Source organism: Neopelma chrysocephalum, unplaced genomic scaffold, assembly GCF_003984885.1.
Source record: "Neopelma chrysocephalum unplaced genomic scaffold, ASM398488v2 Primary Assembly neopelma1_60, whole genome shotgun sequence".
Lineage (NCBI taxonomy): Eukaryota > Metazoa > Chordata > Aves > Passeriformes > Pipridae > Neopelma > Neopelma chrysocephalum.
In genome coordinates, this window is record NW_020897715.1 from 12,550,887 (window position 1) to 12,570,366 (window position 19,480).

Genomic DNA, 19,480 nt, shown 5'->3' on the forward strand with positions numbered 1-19,480 from the left:
CTCCTTCCATTAGACCAGGTTGCTCAATGCCCCATCCAACCTGGCCTTGAATGCTTCCAGGAGTGGGGCACCCATCACTTCTTTGGGTAACCTCTTCCAGTGCCTCACCACCCTCACAGTGAAGAATTTCTTCCTAGTATCCCACCCAAACCTATCCTCTTTCAGTTTGAAGCCATTCCCTCTTGTCCTGTCACTATCATGCCCTTGTAGATAGTCTCCAATTTTCTTTTAGGCTCCCTTCAGGTACTGGAAGGCCACAAGTTAGACCAGTCTGAAGCCTTCTCTTCTCCAGGCTGAACAATCCCCATTCTCTTAGTCTTTCCTCATAGGAGAGGTGCTCCATCCGTCCAGTCATCTTGGTGGCCCTACTCTGGACTTGCACCAACAGGTCAGTGTACTTCCTGTCTTGAGGATCCCAGAGCTGACGCAGTACTCCAGGTGGGAGCTCATGACAGTGGAGAAGGGGGGCGAGGTCACCTCTCTCAGTCTGCTGGCCACGCTGCTTTTGATGCAGCCCAGGCAATGCCAATCTTATTTTGTAACTGTGACTAACTTTGAGAAAGCTGGACAAATTTGCTTTTCTGTCTTTACAAAGACTTATTTTCATTTTAGGAAGTACCCAAGAAAGTAACATGGAAAAGACTATGCTGAGAAAACACAGATCCCTGACTTGAAAAGAACTCTAAAATGAGGAAGCTCAGAATTACAGTTCCCGAAGCAAATGAAATTGTATTCTCTTGTATCTATTCTTAACAATAGAACCTTTCAATATGTGATGATATGATACAGATAAGATTGTCAAACTCTCCATCATTTACTACGGAACATTGTTCATATTTGAGCTTAGCTTTCATAACAAACAGAGAATGAACTTCTTTTTCCTCCTCTCTGGATGAATAAATTAGAGTAACAAGGAAGAATTACCCTTCCCATTTTATAGCATAAGATATTAAAATAAATTTTAACTTGGCCCGGCTGAGATGAACACACATGAGAAGACCATCAAGATCAGCACACTTGTCTTCTCTGATGTAGGAAGTAAATGAATGCCTTTTAACTCCTTTCTCCCTCGAGCTGAAGGAGACCTTTCCACCTCCATGGAGCAACGTCTGCTGTGCCATTACCAGAGTAGGCATAAAGCTCCCTGTGTTCTTGACTGTAGGTCCTCATCACCTCCCTTGCTGCTTCCCGCTGCTTTCCTCAGGCTAAGGAACTCTCTCTGGCCTCTACTTGTGTCAGGTTGTGCCTCATCTATTGGGCAGAGGAGACTGGCAGCTGTAGGCAACTACACCAGGAGGATGGGACGAGCTGGGTGAATTGTTCATGCAGGTTGTAGGGCAAAGAAAGGGGTGCAGCAGGCAGGAAACAAGACTGGCTTCTCTGGCATGTCAGAAGGCCAGGTGTGCATGGTATATGGCACTTTGTTGTATAAAGTATCTGTCAGCTAGTAAGGAGAACTGTGTAACAGCCTGGAGAGATTAGGCTGCCCCTCTCCAGAAAGTTTCTCTTTCTCCTTGCCACCAGAATTGCTTGGGAAGGAGCTAATCCCTCATTTTTACACAGAAGATTTACCATTATGCTTGGAGTAACTTCTAAACCTCCAGAAAAACACAGTCCGGAAATACAGCTCTATATCCTGTGGAGCTGAGCTAAAATAGGGCCTTCTGCTGTAATGCAGTTTCCATGCACGGGACAGAAGATTTGGCTTCCTGCCTGCAGCGCTGGACTCTTAAAAAAATTCCATCTGTGTTTCCTGCCCTCTGGGGTGAATTCCTTTGGCTAACAGTGGAGTCTTGGAAAAGAAATAATAATATGATAATAGGGCACTATTAAGAAGTTTGGGCATGGTGTGGCTCTGACAACGTTAGAACCCTTGTAATGCACACACACAAAACACAGTTCTGATGCTGTTGGATGACAACCTACCCAAATCTTAACTATGAATTTCCATTCTCCACTATTGATTGCTTTATGGGCCAAATGGAGCAATTTTTAGCATTTAGGATTGTTGCAGTCCCAAACTGCAATTCATATAGGTTTGATCCTGGATTGGATCAAAATCACTATAGGTCTATCTCCCACTTCTAGCAGATTTCTAATTAAAGGAAACGAAAAAAATTTTGGCCATGGTGAGACTGAAGTACAGACCCATTATCTGTCAAAGCCCTGTGCTCTTCATTTTGGAGTGGGGAGCTCTTCTACTTTAATCAGATGTAATGAGTCGTGTGTTAAAGATCCCACTGCAAGAGAACAACCTCTGCATATGTTACGTCTGCCTGACAGACTGCAGGATATGGACTTTTCTCTTTCCTCTCAGGGGGTATCTTGTGGCAAATCTAATTGAAGCCAAGGCAAGGAAAGTGGGTTATTTGAACTTTAAAGGCAAGTGGATGTTTACAGTTCCTGCCCATATAATTCAGGTAGGTCTTTGCTGTTCTAACTCCCCAAGTACAGCTCTGGGTAAGTGAAAAGGTCCTGTCAGCTTACTCCATCACTTCTCACTTCTCCAATACAAGTACTTCCTACGTCCTTTAATTGTCTATGTGGTTTGTGGAGTTTGCTGCTGTGATCCTGATTAGTGCATGGCCTGGTCACCATGTGCCTGTGAGTGAAGCATGCCTATGGTTAGAAATTTTTAATGTCCTTTCCTGAAAGGCTAAAGGCTAGGACAGATGAAGTGCCAATTAAGAGCATAAGAAGGTCTTTAGCTTTTTTTGCTCTCATCCTTTTCATTTCTGGGTCCAGGGTACTCCAGGTACCTTCCCATATGCAGTCTGGTTCAGCTCAACTCAGTTGCTTTACTGGAGAGAAGAAAGAGTCTGATCAGCTGAGGGGACAGGACAGGAAGAGGATGAACCTGTCCCTGCCCACCCCCCTTCCCAGTGCTGGAGCAGCCAGGTCATCATCCTCACCCTGGAATGAATGAGGAGCATTATGGGCAGGTGCAGAGCAGGGCCAGGTGGTCCAAAGAAAGTTCAGAAAATTGTGACTCACATGGTAATACTGTCATGTCATCATATTGGTATCACTGGGCAGCTCCCATATTCAGCACTGCAGTGTCAGGAATGGCAGTATATCACTGAAGAAGCTAGGAGGGGAGCAAAACAGCATTGAAGATGGATTCTCCTTCTCCAATCATGTGTGTAGTTAGTGGGTAATGTTTTTTTCCATCCCAGTCCCATCAACCCCGCAGCATGGAACAGCATAGACATCCCCACGTGTCATTGTAAGGTGTAAGCCTAGATGCTGACGGCAACTTACGGCACTGCGGGACTTGCACTAAAGAATGGAGCCATGCTGAGAAGCAGGGTGAATTGGCCCACACTGAGCTCCTGGTTGACCCTGATTCTCATTCAAAACTTCCTTTGCTAAGCCTGTGCTACAGGAAGGGACTGCTGTGTACACCCAACAGCACATATTGAATGGTCCCTGGAGAACAAAAAAGGGGCTTCCTGGGTCATCCTCTCTAATATTTGGGTTGGCTTGTAAAGTATCACATTTTCCCATTCCAGACTATAACTACACTGAGGATAATAGCTGGTAGGTTGACTCCTTTCTGTGGTGACATTATTTTTTTTGACAGACAAGCAGATCAGATTTCATTTTATTGAAGAGTTACAGTCTTCAGCTGGGATTTAACTGTTATGTTTGCATTTTTGATGATTCTGAAGCTCAACAATAATGAACATTGACCCGGGGGTTGTACAGACCATTCTTTGTGCATGCTAAAATTCTGTCTATCCTTGCTCCCATGTAGATATTCCAGTTTGTATATGCCACACAATTTACAGAAAACACACTTTTGCTAAGGATGGTGAAAACAGGGAAATTATTGAGGCCATTTCTTATTATGTTTGCTATTGTAAAGTCAGGTGTCTTCAGTGCTGTGAGCCCAGCTGTGCAGGCATAGGAAGAAAAATGGAAATCACAGGGAATAAATACAGAGCACCTGTGCATATCTCTTTGACTAGCAGATGGCAACAGGTGCTAATGTCACATGTGCTCAGTATTGTGCAGGATGAGCAACCAAGCAGTCATTAAAGACACGGAATGAATTAGAGCATTCCTGGACTGGAACTTCCTGAAGCCTTTGCTGCAAGAGTAAGTGGCATTGTGGCTCTTGAAAATCGTGTGTTTAAAACCTCTTATTTCAGTCTGTGGCATACGGACAGTCTTAGGTCAAAATAAACTAGGCTTTTCTATTATTAATAATTCAGGATTAACTGAAATCCAAGGTAAATTGACATAAGTGATCCTTATACTGAAAAAAGGATGCTCCTCCCAGAAGATTCATGAGTATGCCTAAATAATTTATAAAAGAAGTTTATTTGTAGTGTTGCACTGCACTGTTTTGTGTCATTAAGACATAGATAACTGAAAGTGAGGCAAAATGATACCAGAGTCACAAACCTACTGAGGAGACTGAAAATGCAAGTTGTCCAACAGTGGGATTTTCAGGAATGTCTATTCAAATGAGGATACCAAAAAATCTTTATAAAATTGACTTTTTTCCTTTTCAGCATGAAAGCTGGCTAACAAAAGGCAAGGCTACCACTATATGTGGAACATATGAATAGAGAGAAAACCCAGTCTATCTCCCAATGAAAGCAAGTCGCTCACTTCAGAGCTGTTTTTACTGAAGCTTTAAATATCCCTAGTAACGGGACTTTCACAGTACTTCTCTCAGAGACGCCTCTTCAGTTTAGCATGCTTACCATTGGGACAGCTCTTATAGGCAAACTATACTCTTCTTCTTGGTCCTATTTAGCTTTTTCTGGCCAGGGAATCAACCTGATTACAGTCCCAGGAGCAGGTTGAAACTATGTGGTTTTTCAAACCAAAACTGCATCTGAGCTGTTGCTACCTAAATTAGTAGCTGGGCTGAAGATGCTTTTTCTTTCAACTTGTAAGGACCTTGAGCTGCTGGGGTAACCTCGCAGCAGAACTGAACAGGCTTAAAAAGCACTGGTTTATGTCTCACTCCACCCACCCTATGTTGTAACAACCACTAATACGTCTTATTACTTTGAAATTATGTGGACCTTTTAAATCAAAGACATGGCTTTGAATTAAAGGAGTTGTCTAATAATTACTTTATACAAAACATACCCTCCTTCACAGTGAAGCAACGTGCAGCCTACACCAAACAGTGGGCTACATATCACTCCAAATTATTTCCTTCATGAGGCATATAGCTTTTGAAAATACCACGATTCTGCACCTCCTTAGCTGTCATTCAATCAGTTCTCACAGATGAAGCTTTTAAAATCTGTGGTCATTGTTCACCCCCTCCTTCCAGCCCCCTTCACCAGTTAGTCCCCCATTCATGTTATTCTTTGGAACTGCTCTTGCTTTTAGTTGTGTAGATTCAAAAGCCAAGGTCAAAGGGGCCTTTCAGGGCATGTCTACACTGCATGATGCAGTGTTATCCTGAAACTGAAGGAGTGCTGAATGGCAGTGCAGTGGAGAGACAAAAGTGTCATTTGGATAAAAGCATCCCATCTTGACTTGGTGACTTAAAGAAATGGAGATTCACCTGCTCTTCATCCTTGAATTTTGTTTCAGATTTTCATAAATTCCCTGGATGGAGTTTGTGCCTTAAATTTCTTCTCATTCTCTTTGGCCTTTTCGTTGCTGTGGACTTGTCCTTTTTTTTGTTCCATGTTACAAGATAATTTACCTTACAGGTTGAAGTGAAAACAGCCAAACTGGCAGGGCCAGGGATGCTGGGATATGATTTTCAGAACCATATAATTTGCTGAAGAATTTAAAGTCCAACTTCATATACTTAAAGGGTCCTGATTTGAAAGACAGGGATGTTAGGAACTCACATGCCCTGAAAATTCGGGTTTTGGCTTATGGCTCTTCTGCATAAGAAGATTAATTCAGAGGAAATGCAGATGTTACTCTAGAGTGGACTGGCCACTCATCACTAAGTCTATATGTATGGGGAACCTATTAAGGGCTTGATTATGTGCCAAAAGTGGTTTGCAATAAGTTAGAGCATACTGTGCTCATAGGGCTGGGCATGAAGAGAGGTGGATCTGCCTTCGGCACTGACTTAAGGTGATGAGCAACTGCCCTGAGTGAGCACAGGAAGGTGGCTTGATTCTCACTTACTGCACAAGCGCAGCTCTTCTGCTCTTCTGCTGCCAGCCTGCTCCCCCTCTGGGTGGGTGTCTGGGAAAGATGGGGGCTGGGAAGGCTTTCCTCGGCAGGGCTCCCTACCACGGGGAAGTTCCCTAAAAAGGCCTTGTCAGTGGGAAGAAAATAAGCTTTGAAAACACTTCTGAAGAGTGATTTGTCTGACCTAGTTTAGACTCCTGCTTTAGGATGATCTGAATCACACCCTGAAAGTTCTTCATTGTCACCAAAGGAAGACCCGGGTGAAGCTCTCAGATGCATGGTTGACTAGAGGAGTCACATCTCCCAAGGGAATGGGGAGCAGCCCTGTGGGTTAGCAGGTGCCCACAAGCTCATGTCACACTATTTCTTCATCCTGGACATGAGCCCCCAGCAACTCCTGGGGCCAGGGCAGAGGCTCCTAAGCCCCATAGACATAATTCAAAATGCCATTGCACTGCTCCTCAATGCCTTGGCATGGCGTTGCCAGCAGTGACGTATGTTACAGAGATTCCTTCCTCAAATTTGATGTCCACTGCTTTCTACTGCTCCACTTCTTACCTAACTTCTTTTACGATTTTATAGTTTGCCTTCTTTTTCTCTGCATGCATTTTCTGGAACTGAATCTGATTTTCATTACTTAATCCTTTGGTCTACTTCTGTGTCAGCTGGTGCTTGCAACTCTTCCCAGTTAAGTATCTTCTCTGAATGTCATTACCATATAATTATTTTCCTTTTCTAGTCTGTAAAACCAGGTCTAACACTGATACCTTCTTGACCCCAAAAGGCACTTCCCTTAAACTACATACAGATGAAGGTAGCTAGCCAGATTTTCTTTGAAATGCTATTTGCTTTTCTTAAAATAAATGGTGTACTGGGAACTGCAATGATATCATAGCAACTGAATATGATTATGTGGGAGTCTGTACTGAGGGGTATTCCAGAAAGTATATCTATATACGTATGTGTTTATTTGTATAAAAGTGCATGTGTGCATGAATATTTGTGTTAATAATGTATTTAGATGTAATTAAAGAGCAAAGACCTTAAAAATAACCTAAGACATTTTTTTTTCTCTCTTTTACAGGCAGTTTTACAATAAAAATAAATTAGAAGTAACTCCATGGTGTAGCAGAGAAGTTGATGTAGTGACATTAGTGCTAAAAAAGAGAACAGCATCTGACTGTGCCTCCCAGACTCAGTAAATGAAATAAGCTAAATCTGAATTTTGATAGATGAAATCCTAAAAATCCATCAGACTTTTTATATTTTTAACATGCTCAACATTGTTTTACTTTGGTTTAACTGTTGTCTGGAATATTTTTTCACAGTGACAGATATATCTGTCCAGCTCATGTGTATTCCAAAAAAACGCAGTGTTATAACTTTCAGGACGTGTGCCTGGGAGTGCATGTGGGCATTAATGTTCGCTCAGGCTCATGCATCGCCATGATCTTCTATGCATGCAAACCCATACAATTCTCTTCCCACACGTGCGGGGGGGGGGGTGGTTGTGTGTGTGAACACGCACATCTTCCTCGTAATAGTTTACAGCAATTTGCAGTCAGAGATCAATAGACGCAGAAATTACTTCGACACTGAAATTAATTGAGACCTACACAGAAGGGGAAGGGGTGATTTCTATAGGTTTGGAAGCTATTCTGTAAAAAAAAAAAAAAAGTATAGCGGGAGTATCATTTTTCTGTGCCTGTGGAACGTCGGTGGGATGGACTGAAGGAATAAAGGGGAAAGTTGTCCTGTTCGGTGCTGCAGGACATCCCCACACAGGGTTTATGCCTGCATATAGGAAGAAGGCAGCACGTGCATATATGTTTTCTACTGTGCTGGGGAGAGGGATTTTTAACAGCCATTTTAACATATTTTCCAATTCCCATTTAGCTCGCAGCTCCCACCTACGGTACATCACCTGTGTGTGGCATATACCGCCTGCCATGGCAATACCCCCCTTCCCTATTCTCCCCTCTGTGCCCATCCCACCCCACCCCACGCTTTCTTCATGCATAAATCCCACTCCTGGCCGTGGCTGGGGGCTTTGGCTGCTCCAGTGGGAGTAGGGTTGGGGGCTCCCCACCCGCCCGGTCCCCCTCCTCGCCCGGTGCCTCCCAGACACACCCCAGCCCTCCGCAGCCCGCAGTGTCCCCTCTCCCCTGTCGCCTCTGTACAGTGGGAAAGTCGTTGGGTAATTGGGTCCAGATTGAAAATTTTAATTATTCATGAGGCTGGCAAGGGACTTGGGGGGGGTGGGGGTGGCTGCCGGGGTGGGGGTGGGGTGGGGAGGTGACGAGTCAGGGAGAGCTGGTGAACAATTCTGGGAAGGGTAGGGAGGGAGGCAGGGAGAGGCAGCGTGTGCATGTGTGATGAGCAGTAGCTGTGGACCTTACAGTTGCTGCTAACTGCCCTGGTGTGTGTGTGCGCGCGTGTGCTCGTGTGCGTGTATGTGTGTGTGAGCGAGAGAGAGAGGGAGAGAGAGAGGGAGGGAGGGAGGGAGGGAGCGGAGAGGGTGGGGGGGAGAGATAAGAGAGAGAAGAGGAAAAGGAGAGAGGAGAAGGAAGGAAGAAGAAGGAAGGAAGGGGACAATACGATCATGCTGTGCTGTATGAGAAGAACAAAACAGGTAGAGCTGAAGATTTTTATATTTCCTTCTGTTAAGAAATCTCCCAGGCTGTTGGGTGTCCGTGGGGTGCGTCTGCCTGAGTGTGTGAGGGGCTGGGGTAGCGGCTGGGGAAGGGGGGAGGAAATTTCAGCTGCTTTCAGCAGACGTCTCTTTTGCAATTCTTTAGCATCTTGCGACTGAAGGTTCTTTTCACACCCTGCAACGTGACTGTTTTGCCTTTCCGGGGCTGGTGATGTGGGGAAGGGGGGTGGCCTACATCCACATTTGGGGAGCTACCAGAATATCCCCTCTATTCTTCGTATTATTTTTTAATAGGGGGGCAGTTATATTGCCTAGGATTTTCTGTCTGTGGTTCTGAGGGTGTGGATTGGGGGGTGGGGGTGCGGCTGGCAGGAAACGTGATGAGATCTGGCTCTACCTTGGAGATAAAGGAAGCAATTCTTCATCTTATGCCAAAAAAGAACGGATGCCCAGCGAGCCTTGATCCCTGGTCAGAACGCTCTCTATTGCTCCTGGCTCTGATGAATGGGAGATGCTCTATGTGCCTGTGCTATGAGGTGGCTCGGAGGACAGGTGTATTCATTTTTTTTGTTACAACAATCTGAGCAAGAATTAACCTGAAGGAGTTTGTGGTGGCTTTTTTTTTTTTTTAAGCCTATGCTGTAGTGAAAAATCCAATTAATTAATAACAAAAGCATTAGCCTGAGGAGTGGGAGACTCACCCTCTTTGCAATATCCTTCATAGTACAACCAGTTAGACAACTGTGCACCAGCTGGTAAAGAGACAGAGGACCACGCCTCTGTTAGCTCCGAACTCGGGTGGGATAAGAGAAGCTCGCAGTGTGAACCTGTTGGAAACCAGTTCCTTTTCTTTACCGGTACCGCCTGGCTTTTGCTATAAAGGAATTAGGATGATGAGAACGTTTGGGTGGTGGCTAGTTTTCAGTGTCAACATATTTATGTGCAAAATGATAATGAAATTGGAAAAAAAAAAAAGCTACTTAGATAATTTTCCCCTCGTCCTTTCCCTTTTTATTTTGTGTGAAAGCCCAAACCTGCTCCTGATTAAGAGAGCCTACTTTAGCTGAACCTCTTGGACTTTCTTGGGAGGATGCTGAATTTTTGCAGTTGGAACTTTGAGTTGGGAACTGGCCCTAGATATCTTTGTGAGGCATTTTCAAAACTTCCACAAATTGCAGATTTGTAGATAGTGACAAGGAGCTTTGGTTCTTGTTCTGAGGACAAAACTCAGTCTTAGGCACAGCACCCTACTGGTTACTTTCCTTAAATATGCATACATTTCTATATGTTTTACAATGTAGCACTGCAGTATTCTGGAGCAATAGCCTAATATGCTGATGTGAGTAACTACAGTTACTGTGGAACAGAGCAGTGTTGAAAGAAAATTCAGGTTGAAGTATGTTTCTGAATGGAGATGGAGAAGAAGAAAATTTGTAAAATAATGGGGAGGGGCAAGTGGTTGGGATAGAAAGAGACCCTGCGTCACCCTGTATTTTTCCTCATGCAGGTTTTTCAAATGCTTTGCAATTAATAATATGCTCACTAAAATCTGGAGGGAGGTGGTGAAGGCCTGGGGGGGAACACGTTGCAGCCAGCCAGCAGAGCACGTTCTGCTGGCAAATATGGGATGAAAGGAGCGAAGGAGGAGAAGGAAGGCAGACAGGGAGGCAAAGTGACAGAGCAGTGGGCAGAGGTGCACAGCAAATTTTAAAATAAAGTCAGTAGCTCTGGGATTCTTTGGAGTCAGAAAAGACCTATTGGGGGAGAGGGATAATTTTGCCCATACCATCACAGGTTGGGCATTAAAGCTCCTGAATTATGTTCCGATGTGTCTGTTCTTTATATCTGTGTGGGTTTGCCCCTGTCATTTTGTATTCAGTCACATTTAGAAATGCATGGCATGCAGGTATCTTGATCACACACAGTCTTCTCTTCCCACTCTGTACATTAATCCACTGCATGGTACACACCCCTCTGCGCGTGCATGTGCAGCACAATCTCCACTCTCCGACAGCCTGCATCTGTACTACACATACACTCACAGGCACACCGTGAACTCGCACATGCTTTCTGGATCCTTATGCAGCCATACAACCTGAATGTGCCTGCCTGTGCATATTCAGTGGATATTCCTGGGCTCAGAGCCCAGCTGCTGCTCCTGTACCTGAATACACACCACAATTGCCAAACTGGCAGTATAGCAGTTCGCCCAGGAAAGCTGATGATACACCAGAGGAAGCTTTAATTTGGAGAAGAAAAAGACCTTGGTTTTCAGTTTGTGCTCTTCCTCTGTCCCCACCCAGACCTTTCACAGAGAGAAAGATATGAAATGGGTTTTTCAGCAGAGGCAGGAGTTTCCTTCCCAAAAGAAAGACAGCTCTCCTCAAATTATTTTCCAGGGGAAGCCCCTGGTGTCCTGCCTTTCTGGCAGCTAAAGAGCAAAATGTTGAAATTACAGGCTTGGGCGTGGAAGAAATCTCTTCACATTCATGTCTAGGTGTGCCTGTGTGTCTATCCTCCCACCCCTCAGAGACAAATATGTTCACACACTCATACCTTGCAGATATTCTTTCTTGTGGGTGCGATGCCAGTGTGAAGAGCGAAGTATCTGACTGACTGTGCCCACCCATGAGAGATGTAGATAGCTCGGTGTTGTCATTTATGCCTACAGTTGACTGCAGCTCTGCATCTGAGCCCACAAAATATTCAGCTGAAAGGTAGCACAACCGAGAGCAATATCTGAAAAGCTGAACTTAACCTTTACTGCCAGCAAGAGATGCAGGCAGTAACACGCAGAGCTGGGTAGTGAGATAGGTGGCTAGAAATGCAAGTGTTGCATGCACCGCATACTAGAACAGATGGACGTTATGGGGGTATGTGCTCAGTATTGGATTGCATGAGTGATTAAACAATAACCCGCAAGCAGGTTTCCCACTTGTGGGTGAGATGAGTCTCATTCATCACCAGCCATATACGACGGCTTCCCTCCCATTCGGTCCCTCTCCTCCTCACCCCAGCGCTGGAGAGCCAGCGGCTGCAAAGGTTTAGACCTGCCACACCCATCAAATCAAAGGAGAGAGAGGGGAAAAAAGGCAGTCTGCATTTCTTTCCCCTTCCACACGAGCAGCATGAATAAACAGGGCTGTACCTCTAAAAACGCAGTTTAATGCAATTGGAGAAGGCAAAAGCATTAGGGAACTGTTCTAGCAATTACAGCCAGGCGGTGAGGTGTCTTATCATTCCAGGAGCTGCAGAGGTGTATGAGAAAGAGGAAATGGAGAAAAAGAGAGGGAGGAAGATGCATGCAGAGTTAAGCTTTCTTGCCTCAGGATGTTAAAATGTCTCAGGTCTCATTTAGGATAACTTAATTATGCCACGCAATACAGATGCTTCAAAACTTGCAAGGCGTGGTCTTACCAACGTGGAGAGAGGGAAAGGGGTATTTTAAAGGAAAGGTGTCCATCCATGCCCCTCCTCCCTCCACTTGCCAGCATGATGTAAACCACCACAGACCAGTGATTTCAGGGCAGAGGCACTTCATCTGCACCTGGGGAGAGCCTAGTCACTGCCTCTGCATTTCTGAGAGACACTGAGTGGTTTCTGTGCTTCTTCCAGTAAACAATTGCTGCATGGAAGTTTAATTACTCTAGGTCTCTACTATTTCTCTTCCTGGAGCAATACCTCTGGGATTTCTACCGAGAAGGGTGTCTCCAGAGAAACACCCCTCCCACCATCCTGCCCTCCTCCACTGCCTTTGCTGACTATTAGAGACATTGATTTCTCCTAGATAGTGTAATGTAACTGTTCTTAATGGCACAGGCAAGCCCTCTCCTAGGGAACTAATTGCAGGCAGATTTTCCAGGGGGAGAGGGACAGTGGTAATGCTTAGTGGGAAAGAAACCTGTGCGTTGATCCAAATTGTCTATTGCCACTTGCTCCCAAAAGAAAGTCCCAGTAAAAAGAGTCAGGCAGTACCCACTGGTGTGCAGAGGTATCCCTTCTGAGAGGGCTGAACTGAATCTTCTGTCTGGATGTGCCAGGCTGGGTACACAAGTGCAGCCCAAGGAACTGGCATGTATTGTCTGAGGACTTTTCCTGGGCCAATGCTGAGCCTGTCTGGATTATCTCAGAGCTGGTTCTGCCTCAGGATATGAAAATGAGCTGTAGCTCCAGATGCTGTCCATGCCATGCTGAGAGGGTGGGCACCACTTGGGGATGATGTGAGGGATTCCTCCTATAGTCATGTTGCTTTGACTGACTAGAAGGAGAAAGTGCAAAGAATTTTCACCTGAAGTTCACTCTCATTTCAGGCTAGCTGTCATGGATTCTGTGATGCCATCCCAGGATCTAGTAGCCACTCTGCGCAGACATTATATTTCCCTCTCCCCATTTCCTAGAGAGCAGGAATTCCCCACTGCTGGCACCTGCCAAGTTGCAAGACCTTCTTGTGCTAGTGGGAAGGTGAACTGGGCCCATTGCCCATGGCAAGATGAGAGCATACTGATGGTCTTGCATGATGCAAATCAAGGATGTGTATACCTGTTTGGGCTCCCTGGCCTCATGCTGTGAGGCTTGTGCTCCTCATAATGGCTTTTGTCTGCTCCATGTGCTGTCCATGGCAGAGGACATGGGGCATAAGTGGGTTCTGCCTAATCTTTACCAAGCAGGCATGTATATGCTGAGGGATTGGGGTATTAACAAGTAAAACAGCAGATACAGCCTGAAGATTGCTTCTACTTTTGGATGAGATAGTATGAAGCAAAAGCTTCATACCTCTGCATGGTTGCAGCTGTTGGTGCATCACTGGCTACTGTTTGCTCAGTCCATGCACTGCTGGCCCACACATCCTTCCTTCTGCACAACTCTCCTGTTGTCCCCTCTTCCTGTACATAAATGACTTGTGTCTCTTCTGTTGCCTTAGGCTTCCTCCCTACGCTGGGAGGGCTTTATTTGGATTTTAAAAAGAACAATAGCTCTGATGACAGTACCAGGCTAAAGACACCTGAGAATGAGAAATCTTTTCATGGTAGCTCTCTGTCTTGATGCCTTTTGGAAGTCACTATGTGATTCCCCTGTTTGCTGTGAGTCTGAACGAGTCTCAGGGATAGATTTGGCAGCAATCTGTACCTGTCTGCATCTAAGTTCTGAAGTCTCAGTGTTCAGCTGTAAGGAAACAACCACACACAGAGGAGTGTCAGGCTGACAAGAAGAGGCTAGTCATCCAGAAAGGCATGGTGGAAGGTACACATACCTTGTTGGTAGAAATACCAGAGTATCTTGCTGTGGGAGTACCAGAGCAGGTATCCAGATGAAATACCTTTAACATCTGAAGTCCAAAATCAAAGTCTGGAATCCATCCACATTCATTTAATCTATAATTCCAAGATCCTCCTGAGCACACCAGGAGGTGACATGTAACCTCAGAGCTCTGATGGCCTCATGTGGAGAAGGTGTTTATATTTCCTTAGGACTCTCTCTATCACCTGCTGAGTGTGTGTGTAAAACTCGATGGCTTTTCATGGTTGTGAGCACCACAGGCCGGTATACAGGAATTGGTTTACGGAGAGCTGGTTTCTCTTCCTAGCAGTGCTATTAACCTGCTTTCTAGCTTGATCTAAGCATAGATTCTCTGACTGTAATGGCCGTCTCTGCAAGATGCTTCTTTAACTTGGAAACTAAATAATTAGTGGGTGAGAAAAAAGAAAGGATTCAGAAGCCTTCAGGTGAGAGGTGCTTTAGACAGGCAAATCACTGCTTTATCCATCCTCAGTCACTCCTGCAGTGCTGGGATGTTTATTAGCCCCTTGAGTTCCTTTAACACAAACCATTGATTTTTTTCCCAGACCCAGGCTTTATTACTATGGACCAGAGCCTGAGAGTAGGGCTACAACTTCATTCTCTGCCTGCTATTCACCAGTGTACTAGCTCCTCCCCCACCACCATGATGATCCAACCTTCAATATGTGTATGGGGTGGAGGACTAATGTAACAAAACTAGTGATTTGGTTTTAATATAACAAAAGGAATTTGTATGTTTGGAGTTACACTGATCCTACTATCTCCACTGTTATTCATTCTGTCTCCTCTCCCCATCTGTTCTGCTCCTTGCCTTCCCCCTGCTCCCTTGACCATGCAATCCTCCTGCTGCTCTTGCTCTCCTCCAACTAGGTACCAGCCCTCCATTGCACTGTGCTTCTTGGGGACTCCTGCTGGCAGCATCAGCCACTGCCACCAGGGTCTTATTCCCTTCATCCCTCCTGGCATTGGCATCAGAAGGGAAGCCAGGTTCATTCTTTGTGCTTCTAGTTGCTTTTGCAGATTTCCCGGTTCTCCTCCACTTGGGCAGCAGCTGCAGCTGCTACAAATGAGCACCCATAGAAAGTGGTGTGTCTTCACCTGTCACCTTGCTGTTAGCATAGGTAGAAGGTTGCCCAGCTGCTGGGGAGGGGTATGGCTGCAATAGGAGCAGTGCATGCAGTACAAACTACTATCAGTATTCCTGTTTTCTTGATGGTTCTTACTTCTTCCAGGCTTGTCTCTTGGCTACTAATGCCACTGTTGGGTGGCAAGCTGTGCTCCATTTGTCTTGTTGGCCCAAGAGAGGATGTCCTGAACCTGCCTTCCTCGCACCAGGATCAGTTGATTTTGATGTCTCAAAAGGGAAGCCAGGATGTTCTTATATTGTTTTAAATTATGACCAATAAATGTCAGTCTCGTTCATTACTCATCTTACATCTGAAGTTTCTTGAATTAATTCCAGCCATAATCACAGTATATCTCTATTTATAGAAAGGCAGGACATCTCACAATATTTAAGCACCCTCTCTAGAGGATAAACCTTTCCATAAGCGATTGTAATTTGTAAGCTGAAAAGCTCCAAAAGAACCACTCACTTGGTTTGAATACCCCTAAAATGTAGGGGTGCAGTGGAGTGTGTTTAGATCTGAACCTAGCTCTGAAGCTAGTTTTATTCCACTCTTCTCATGATTTCCTAGGAGTGACACTGTGCTCTCAGGAACTTCAGGGTTTTTTTATGAATTGGGATGATTTCTAATAATTGGTGATGTCCAGAATAATTTACTGTTTCGATTACTCTTACAATTGTTAGGACTATTATCAATTTTCATGCAGTTCATCAGACTATTGAATGGCGTCTAATCCATTTATTTTATTAATAGCATTCAATGACCTTATAAATCTGCAATGTTAAGTACTCAAGGGTGTGTAGGTTGGGCAGCATGTTACTATGCTTTGCTCTTTTGCACCTGATGCCAGTCATTTATATTAATTCAAATTGAAACCAGCAGGACGTAAACCACAATGATTTTGAATTGACCATTGTTCTTCTTGTATCATTCCATCTTCTGTTTGCCCACAGCTTTAGAAGTAAGGCATTCTGTGGTGGATTTATAAATAATCTAACAAAAAATCATCTAGGTTTGGAAGGGAAGACATAAAGAAACAAGTGACAGTTGCTGATTTGCTGACAGTAAAATCTGCAGCCATTTAGTTCCATATAAGAGTGAAATCCACTGCTGGAAATCACCCGCTGAGCAAATGCAAGGAGGGCATCACCTGCTTGGTGTGCCTGAGAAGTGTAATGCAGCTAGGAGGCAGTACTGGAAAGATGGGGAACTGAGGCAAAGGGGCTTTTAGAAGCTGGGCCAAAAGTTTACCCTCAGCAGGGAGACTTAATTGTGTTCCTTAGAATTGGGGGCACCTTTCTTAGGGTCAAGATTTTAATTCTTAGCTTGTTATGTTGGAGCAGTAAGACTAGCAGCTTGCAGCAACCTGGATTGCACAGGCTGAGATGATTCTGTCAGAATGGAGACTTTGCCTGACCAAAGATGAAAAACAGTTGTTTTAATCCTTCCTGCTCTTTGCATTTCCAGTGGAAGACATAGAAGAATTTCAAGCCCTATATAAAGTTTTGAGGACTGACAACTGCAACAGAAAATTGATGTTTAGTATTGTCTGTTAAAACTGCAGTCAAAAGCATGATATGGATGCAACCAGTCCCACCTAAAGCACAGCACTGCTGCTCTTTCCCTTGTATCCTAAATTCCAGACAGAATATCAGCTAGAAGAGATTAAATCCTAAGGAAATGACGAATGGACCAAGGAAAAAAATCTCCTCCCAAAATAACTTCAATTCTTCTTCCATGAAGAACTGAAGCTGATTGAAATCTCCATGAAGCAAACAGAAGTTGAATAACTTCCAGAGGATAGTTAGCAAAGTTAATATATGAAACAGTACCTGAAGCTCCCTTTTATATGGTAAAACTAGATATGCAGCAAAGTGAACCATCCATTAGGATACCAGTGTACCAGACTCTGTAGAACACAAAAGAATTGATAAATTTGTGAAAATTATCCCTAGTGGCTCATAGGAACTTATAGTAAATCTTCCTTCCTTATGTACTTTGTTTTCTTCCTTTGAGTGAGTTGATTCCACAATTCAGGAAGAGATGCCATAAGACAACATCTTATCTTATAGAATTTCATTACTTTTTAATCAGTGTGTGGCTGTCAAGAGGAGTCTGAAACATATCACAGTGTTTTACCATTGTTCTGAACTGAGAAATAAGCGATTCTTGTAAGTTGAACTACCTTCTTAGAGGTGTCCATCATAAGCTGTAGGACTTTAGAGCTTCCTTCATTTCCAACTGTGGAGGTGCCTAAAGGCCTAAGATAATTACACTTACAACTGTAAAGCCCCCATAACATTAAAAGGCTGCTTACTGGCATGCCTAGATGGTCCTTAATTTTATAAACCATAATCAGCTCAGTACACAGACAAATATAATATTAATTGAGCCAGAGCAAGAGAGTGAAAGAGTATCATCCTGACTCTCTACCTTGGTGTTTATGATACTCATGGAGACAAGGGAAGAGCTTTGGTTGAAGCTTAACATCATGCATTGTCAATAAGGCCAAAGCATTTTATGCCCATTTTCCATATCTCCAGTAACATGATCAGCTGCAAGTTGATGGCTATAACTCTTATTGGAGCCACAAAGGAGAAAGATCAGGATCTGTGAAAAGGGCACAACAAGTCAGGATGTACTGATGTAAGATGGTTCTTTCAAATCATCCTAGCTTATTTAACAAAGCTGATGGAAGCAATCTCTGAACCATGAGCTTTGAGTGCTTTGAAGACACATGAGGGCTGGATGAGGTGTCAGAAGGCTGAAAATGAGCAGAAGATAAGCCATTTGAGTTCATTCCTGGAGAAAAAATGGTGGAAATAATCAAATAAAGGAGATTATTAGAAGCCAGCACAGATCTGTCAAGAATAGATCATGTCAAACTAATTTAGCTTTCTTCTATAACAAGCCTTGTGGATACAGAGGAAGTAGTTGTCATACCTTGTCATTTGTAAGGATTTTGACATTATCTCACAGGCTTTTATCATAAATGAAACAAAGAAACGTGTTCCAAAGGAAAACATTACAGCAGGGATGCAGAACTGGTGTAGGTAATCCTACTCAATGAGCAATTCTCACTGATTTCCTGTCGAAACGGAAGACTCTATTGAGCAGGTTGCCACAAGCTTGAGCTGTGGCCTGTTAGTGCTTCACATTTTCATTAAATACATTGTACTTTATATTATAATTTTATCCTTGATGACTGTCTAGAGGAAGTGTTTTATAAAATCTGCAGATGGCATAAGCCAGGTATGGGATGGTGGAAATTGCTGTAATTCAAGACAAGCTTGCTAAACCAGAGACCTGGTTTGAACAGCATCAGAGTGAATGTGAAGTGCTCTCCATGGGAATGATTATTAAATTACAGCCAGCTGTCTGTGGGATACCACAAGTCAGCTAGGCTGTCCTTCAGGAGGGGAGACAGGGTCTCTAGAGGACCAAAAGTTCAGTGGTGGTCTAGAACAACATTCTATTGCCAGTAAGGGAAACACCATCTTACCAGGTTGTGCAAATGGGAGTACAGACTGTAAGGCACATCTAATAAGCCTTCAGCTTTGATGTGCACATTTAAAGCTCAGCTAAAATGTCCTGCCTTAGTCTCTTACTGCACTCTGAGAAAGTGTGGTCCAGTGAGAGAGTGTGCAGACTGGGGTAGTGACAATTGCTTGAGGTCAAGGGAAAGACACTTCGTGAGGAAAGACTGAAATAATTAGGGCTGTTTAACCTAAAAGGAAAAAGGCTGAGAGAGGTTCAGATGCTAGTCCGAAGAGTGCAAGTAAATAGGAATAATCTGTTCTTGCTTTTCGTGATGCATAAAACTAGGAGTAGTGGTTTTTAATGGTATGTCAGAGTGACTCAGACTAGACTTTAGGATGAATCCAAAAGAACTGTGGTGCACTGGAATATATTGAGAAAACTATGGCAGCTCCAATCACTGAGAGGCTGTATGAGGCACCTCTGGACCAGAGCATGGACTAAATGGTCCCTTGTGCTCTTTCAACACTATTTCATATGATTAGTATCAAATAGTCACTGAAGCAGAAACTGGACCCAACCTGTCTTCTTGCAGAAGAGTGCTTAACCAATAGGATAAAAGCAATGTTTACTTTTGTGTGCTCCATCTCTGGCCTCATGCTTATTTAATTCTTCCATGGAAAAAGCCTAAGAGCTTAAGCAGGAATAGATGGGAGCAGCTTGCTCTAAACAGTCTTTTGTAGAAGGAAGGTAAGACTTGAGATTTTTTCAGGTACAGTAGAGAATTGAATCAACATCT

General features: G+C 44.0%; 1 protein-coding gene across 1 annotated transcript in view; it reads left to right on the plus strand.

Moving 5' to 3' along the window:
- Window positions 1-8,441: 8,441 nt before the first annotated feature.
- Window positions 8,442-19,480, plus strand: part of GAP43 (growth associated protein 43) — a 67,329-nt gene continuing 56,290 nt past the window's right edge. The window contains exon 1 of the mRNA XM_027681177.1: window positions 8,442-8,758. Coding sequence (XP_027536978.1) covers window positions 8,729-8,758 — 30 coding nt within the window. The 5' untranslated portion in view covers window positions 8,442-8,728. The remainder of the gene's footprint in view (window positions 8,759-19,480) is intronic.